The sequence below is a fragment of the Vulpes vulpes genome, chromosome 7 (genome assembly GCF_048418805.1).
Source record: "Vulpes vulpes isolate BD-2025 chromosome 7, VulVul3, whole genome shotgun sequence".
In the NCBI taxonomy this organism is placed as follows: Eukaryota; Metazoa; Chordata; class Mammalia; order Carnivora; family Canidae; genus Vulpes; species Vulpes vulpes.
Window position 1 is genome coordinate 6,335,109 of NC_132786.1, and position 6,732 is coordinate 6,341,840.

Consider the following 6,732-nt stretch of genomic DNA (forward strand, 5'->3'; position numbering starts at 1 on the left):
TACTCTGGAAGACAGTTCTGGCAGAAATAGAACCATCAACCAGGAGTTGTGAGATCTGGGCTCAGGGGATAGCAGGGAGGCCCCAGGCTGACTACCGGACCTCTCTGTGCCTCACCCGGAATAACAGGAGGATCTCGACCTTTGACCTCTAAGCTGCATTCCCAGAAGGGAATGGAATCCTTATAACCCAGAGGGGCCTGACCTGTCTGCCTCTCCAATCTCTCACTGTACAACCTCTTTTTAGAAGTGCTTTGATTGACTATTAAGATGATTTTTTAAAACATCATTATTACAGATAACTTTAATTATCCTGCACAGCAAAAATCAAATCCCAGATCTGTAACCCCGGCCCGGTGGGGCTTCCAGCCACATCCAGATGTCCTGGGCCACCAGCCAGCCAGACTCTGGGTGCTCCACGGAGCCTCAGGCGATTAGTAAAGCACCTCTGTCAGAACAGTAACAATACCAGCGATGAATGTCAAAGCTAAGGAGAAATTATTTTTAGACTTTCTCTCTGAGGTTATCTGTATTACTGCTCACCTCTACATGTCCTCAAGAGAAATGTCAGCAAAGGGGAACCTGAGGACAGAAATGCCTAGGAGGGTGCAGGTCATTTCTGGGCAAGGGACAGTGGAGGCATGAGGAAAGCTGTAGGGTATATCTTACACAGAGAGGATTTTTTAGGAGAGGCGTAAATATGGACGAGCATGTAGTAGATAAGACCATGGACTATGAAGGCAGGGTTGCCTGAGTATAAAACCCGCCTTTAACCACTAACAGCTACATGACACTTATTTCCTTTAGGTCTCAATCTCCTCGTTGGTAAAATGAGAATACTAAGAGTCTACTTACCTCAGTGGGAGTATAGTGAGAGTCACTGGGATTAAGTGAGTTAAATGGCAAAGTCCTTTACCATTGGTTAAATGGCAAAGGCCTACCAGTCTCTTATGTGTAGCTGTTATTGTCAGAAATGAGACCACCTACCCTTCTGCCCCTGGGAAGAAAGGTGGCTCAGGCAGGCCTTGTAATGTTTTCCCTCTTGCAGCTTCTCCTACTAAGGGTGGAGCTGGATTTTTCAATCAAATCATGGAAGTTTTAAGCGTGTCTCTTCCCCACCTCCCCATCCTGCCCCCAGTAGTTGTTGATGACATCTCTTTTTTTTATTATTATTATTATTAGCTTTAATTGTAAGCTCGACTATTATTTGATGAAAGGCATTTCTAATACATTCCTAGAGTTTATGATAAATCCTCCCAAATCTACTAAACAAGGTAGAAACATTCTTCGGTCTACATTTGATTGGCTCGACCCACTCAGCTTGCTGTCCACTCATGGCCTCATTTGTAAAACACAACAATGTCCCTGGAGCCTGCAGTTCCTGCTGTCCCGGCCCAACCTTTCTTGTCATTTCTGTGCAGGGTGAACTGAAAGAAAAAGAACTGGACGCTTTTTTGTCTCTCTGCCACCCACCCCCTGCTTCTTTAAGGAGACAAAAAGAAAGCAGTCGAGAGATGGCAAGCTGAAGCAGAGTGAAGAGGGCCGCGGTGGGTACTTCCACAGTTTCACCCTGCCTGAACCTCCAGGACAGCCCTCTTGTCCCCACTCACAGCTACGACACTCGTCACACGGCAAGGAAGAGGCACTGCACACAGGTCTGTTAAACTGGCTCAGGAGAACGAACACTGGCCAAAACCAACACCGATAACAAATGTGAGGGCTTTAAAACAGATGGGAAGGGACTCCCCGCTTTCCACCCACACCAAACCCCACCCCACCTTTGTGTTTGACCCCAAGCTTGTGTTTGAAGTTGCCCCCCTCAGATGAAAGAGCATGGAGTGGTACTGATAAATACAAGCCGTCAGAATTCTCTCAAAAAGGAGCATTACACAGCAAAAAGCGAGCTCTTCCCACTCTTCCCAGTTTTTCCTTAGCCCAGCTTGATTGCTATTGCTTTCTACGGTATCACAACCATGCACAAATTCCACTTCCAAAATTGGTTATCAACAGTGACTCAGAGGCAGTTAAGAGGAAATAATAGTTGAGCTTACAATTAAAGCTAATAATAATAATAATAAAAAAAAGAGATGTCATCAACAACTACTGGAAAATCAAATACTCTCTTCCAGTCGGCCACAAAGTCCTTAATCACTTCATGTTCCCCCCCTGCAGAGGTTTGCAACAATTGCCGTCAACCTACACACTCTCCGTGTTTTCCAAATGTTGCCTGCAAATGAGTCACCAGGTAACGCTGAGAAAGAAATTGTGTTCCATCGGCAAATTTGGAATGTACTGCTAATTCTGAAAGGCGAGTTAGAACAGATACACATCACTTTTTTCTCATGTTGACGGAGTATTAATAAAAGCGTTCGGGACATTTTGTTCCTGATGTACCCAGGGAGCCCTTCCCACTGCTCATTCCCCGCTGCCTAAGTGTCTGCCTCAGCACTTGGGGCACACCTGGGTCTCTACTGAAGGCTAAATCAATATAGATCGACCAAATGATCCCGGTGACCATTTTTTAAGGCTGCATGTGGGGTCACAAGAAGCTCTGGATTCAGTCTCAGGAATGCAGATTCTGTTCCTGGCTTTCTGCGAGTGCGTAAGCCTCCCCTACACACATCATGCCAGCTTTATTTCCATTTTGAAAATTATGAGGTCGTGTGAGACTAAGGCCTTCATCTGCATCTTGTTTTGACGATTCTGTGACACACCACAGAAAGCAGCTCAGGGCTGTAGAGTAGGGCAGGGAGGGGGAAGCGCAAGCGGGGTGTATGGACACATTTCTTGCCATGGGGAGCTAAGGCTGAGGGCGGCATAACACTCCTGGCAATAGGGGACCCACCAAGTAATAACTAGGATCTGAAGGCAGGGAGGGAGTCCTTTGCAGGTGGCGGTCAGGAGTGATGGGTTGTAAGGCAAGACCCTGAAGTTAAGGCTTCTTTGGAAAAAAGCATGTTGAGAATTTGAGTCCGGGAGGCAGGCAAGACATCAGGAGTTAATGAAGGGTCCAGCATGGCAGGGGTGGGGGGCGGTGCTGGTAGTGCGCCTGGGGACCGTACCCCCTCTCTGCAGGCGCTACTGCCACCCACGCTCTAACGCTCCCTCGGGCAGGGGGCGGAGGGGCTGTACCCACCGGCTCTCCCTCCCTCCACTCCTTTCCTGCAGGTGCCTGTGGGCAGGCCGGTGCATGGACGGTCCGGGCAACGCCAGCATGCCCCGAGGCTTCCTCCTTCAGGGCTTCTCTGAGTTCCCACACCTGCGGCCCCTGCTCTTCTTGCTGCTGCTGGCCGTGCACCTGGCCACCGTGGGCGGGAACCTGCTCATCCTGGTGGCCGTGGCCTCGGTGCCCAGCCGGCCGCCCATGCTGCTCTTCCTGTGCCAGCTGTCAGCCATCGAGCTCTGCTACACGCTGGTGGTGGTGCCCCGCTCCCTGGCCGACCTGGCGGCGCCCGGGCCCCCCGGGGGCAGCCCCATCTCCTTCCTGGGCTGCGCGCTGCAGATGCAGATGTTCGTGGCGCTGGGTGGGGCCGAGTGCTTCCTGCTGGCCACCATGGCCTACGACCGCTACGTGGCCGTCTGCCACCCGCTGCGCTACTCGGCGGTGGTCACCCCGGGGCTGTGCGCGCGGCTGGCCCTGGCCTGCTGCCTCGGGGGCCTGGCGGTGTCCGTGGGGCTCGCGGGGGCCGTCTTCCACCTGCCCTTCTGCGGCTCCCGCCTGCTGGTGCACTTCTTCTGCGACATCACGGCGCTGCTGGAGCTGGCCTGCACGCGGAGCTACGCGGACGAGCTGCCCCTGCTGGGCGCCTGCCTGCTGCTGCTGCTGCTGCCCTCGCTGCTCATCCTGGCCTCCTACGGGGCCATCGCCGCCGCCCTGCGCCGCCTGCGCTGCCCCCGCGGCCGGCGCAAGGCCGCCTCCACCTGCGCCTCGCACCTGGCCGTCACCTGCCTGCACTACGGCTGCGCCACCTTCATGTACGCGCGCCCCAAGGCCAGCTACTCCCCGCGGCGGGACCGCACGCTGGCGCTGGTCTACACCAACGTCACCCCGCTGCTGTACCCGCTCATCTACAGCCTGCGCAATCGCGAGGTCACCGCGGCCATCCGCAGGGTGCTGGGGCGGGGGCGGCAGGCGCAAGGTCTGCGTGAGCCCTGACAGGCCGCAGGGGTGGCCCTGCCCCCCCAAAGCTTCCTCCGTCGGGATGCTCTGTGTCACCAATACCACCTGGGGGGACTCAAGGACTGGACTGCAGAAAGAGAATCTGGAAGAGCGTCCCCAAAAAGGAGAGCCTCCCAGCAGGTGCTCCATCCTCCGCCCCTCCTTTGAGCAGTGGCCAAAGGCAGCAGGATGTAGAGCCCTGGATCTGCAGGTAGGGGCCCCATCCACACTGGCTGGTCTCCCCATGCTCTGGGCCCTGTGTGAGGCGAGGGGCTCAGGATGAAGAAGGCACAACTCATGGCCAGAGGGGGGCTCACAGATGGGAGAGGAAGGACAGATGTGAGGGGTGAAGAGGCGATGGATAGAGTGGCTCCTGGGAGTTTCTGTGCTAGACTTTTTTGAGAGGAGAGGGGAGTCAAAGAAGACGTCTCAGAAGACAAAGATGGCTAAGTGGAGAACTGTAGGTTGAGTAGAGGGAGGTCAGTCCAAAGAGGAGATGAAGAATGGTTCAAGCAGCAAGGGTCCAATAAGGGCCGGGACATTCGAGGAAGGACTCTGTCAACAGCAGAAGGATGTGAATTCATGGGATGACTTGCTGTTCCTACGTGGTCACTCTGGCCACAGCGTAGAGAAGGATCCGGGCACTGGATGGCCTGTCTGGGGAGCTGCTGCTCTATTCCAGGAGAAAGGTGATGGAGTCTGGACCAGAGGATTGACACAGGAGGTTGGGGACATGGAGTCATGAGATATGCAGGAAGTGGAAACTACAGAACTTTGACTCGGTATGCAAGTGTGAAAGAAAGGGAAGTTAGAAGCATTTCTGATCTGGACCACTGGATGCATGATGGTGCCATTTGCTGAAAAAGGGAACACAAGAGCAGGAGCAAGTTGGGAGGGTGGTGATGGAGGTTTCTGTGTTGAACTTGTGTTGAACCTGAAATGCTGCCAAGGACAAACCGGTGAAGATGCTGATGGAGGCAGATCCAATAATCCAGAGCACAGGGTCAAGAGGAGGGTAGACTTGGTTTTACAGATGGCCACCGACACAAGGGAGTGGATGATGTCACTCACCAAAATGTTAACAGTTGCTCTCTATGTGATGGGATTATGGGCGATTTTTATTTTCTTCGTTATAAATCTTCCAGATTTCTCCTAATCATTCTCAATGGATGTTACTTCTATACAGAAACAATCATTTCTTAAGAACAAATATTTTGGGGGCCTGCTCAGTGAATCACACAGACTTCTTACCCCATCCTAGAGCCCATTTGGCTGAAAACTGTCTCTTCGATAGCTCGGGAATAAAGAGGAACTAGAGTGAGCTTTGCGGGGGTGGATCCAGTGTATGCCTGTGTGGTACAAGAGTAGAAATGCACGAAGAACTTTAATCCACCAGTAGCTTAGAGGAAATGCTGCTGTCAGAGAAACAGGGAGGAGACAGTGAGAAGACTTACTAATTACTAATTTAGTACTAATTACTAAAGAATGACAAATCCACATTGTCATGTAAAACTAACAGAGAAGATAAAGCCCCGTGATGTGACTGTTTCTAGACAATGTTACATTAGTATATCCTGGTATATTAAAGGGGACAAACTGGCACAAAACCTTAAATACAAATGTGAGGCTACGCTGCGAAAATCCCAGAAGTTATTCATTCATCCATATGTGCAATAAATAGCTGTTTGTTGAGTGATGGTTCCAAGCCAAGAACTTGACAGTTAAGGATTCAACTGTGATCAAAATGCCAAAATGTATTTCTAGCACCTCAGCCCAAATTATTGAAGGAAAGAAGATGAAGCCCATGTGTAATTTGAAATCTACTAGGGGACTCAGGCAAATAAATAGGCATTGCATTATTATGGGACAGGTACCATGATGGGAAAAATACAAGACCCTGTGGGAAGCAATTAGTCTAGAGTTGGGGTAGTAGGACCATCTGGAAAAGCTGATGAAGAAGTGACATGTAGGACCTAAGTTCAAGCAGGGATAGCAGAGCCAGACAAAGACAGCTGGGAAAAGGAGCATCCAGGCAGAGGAAAAGCATGTGCAAAAGCAGCAAGTCAAAAGAGATCATTATACATTCCAAGAGCTTATGGATGGGACTGGCTCCAACTGGGGAGGATGAGAGGTTGGGAGTGCTGTGTATTTCAAGTATTAAGAGATTATGCTGGAGGTATGAATGGGGACCAGAGCACAAGAGCCTTGTAAGCCATATTAAAGAGTTTAGACTTCACTCTAAAGAAGACATAGGAGAAAAGGGAGAAAAGAGAAGGAGGAGGCTGGGCAGGGAGGAGGAAAAGCCATAAAGATGTTCAAAGGGGAGTGATATGATCCAATCTGAACCCTGACCACTGTGTGAAGAAGGAACTGGGGAAGAACATGACAAAAAGTATATTTGCTAGGAAGCTTGTGTAGAAGTACAGTTGGGAGACACTGTTGGCCCATTTTAGGCCAGTGGTACTCGAAATGGAGGGAAGTAAACTGGCTAGAAAATATTTAGAAGATAGCTAAAAGAACTTAGTGCAGATTGCTTGGGGATAAAAGAGAAAGAAGAGTCGGGAATGACACGGATT

At 50.9% G+C, this 6,732-nt stretch overlaps 1 protein-coding gene across 1 annotated transcript; it reads left to right on the forward strand.

Annotated features, from left to right (window-relative positions):
- Positions 1–3,187: 3,187 nt before the first annotated feature.
- On the forward strand, positions 3,188–4,153 carry LOC112934843 (olfactory receptor 10AC1). The gene has a single exon (XM_026018366.1). It carries the CDS (start codon positions 3,188–3,190, stop codon positions 4,151–4,153), a length of 966 nt encoding a protein of 321 aa, XP_025874151.1.
- The last annotated feature ends 2,579 nt before the right edge of the window (positions 4,154–6,732 follow it).

Coding starts and splice junctions, on each gene's coding strand:
- LOC112934843 (XM_026018366.1), top strand. CDS start 3,188: ATGGACGGTCCGGGCAACGCCAGCATGCCCCGAGGCTTCCTCCTTCAG.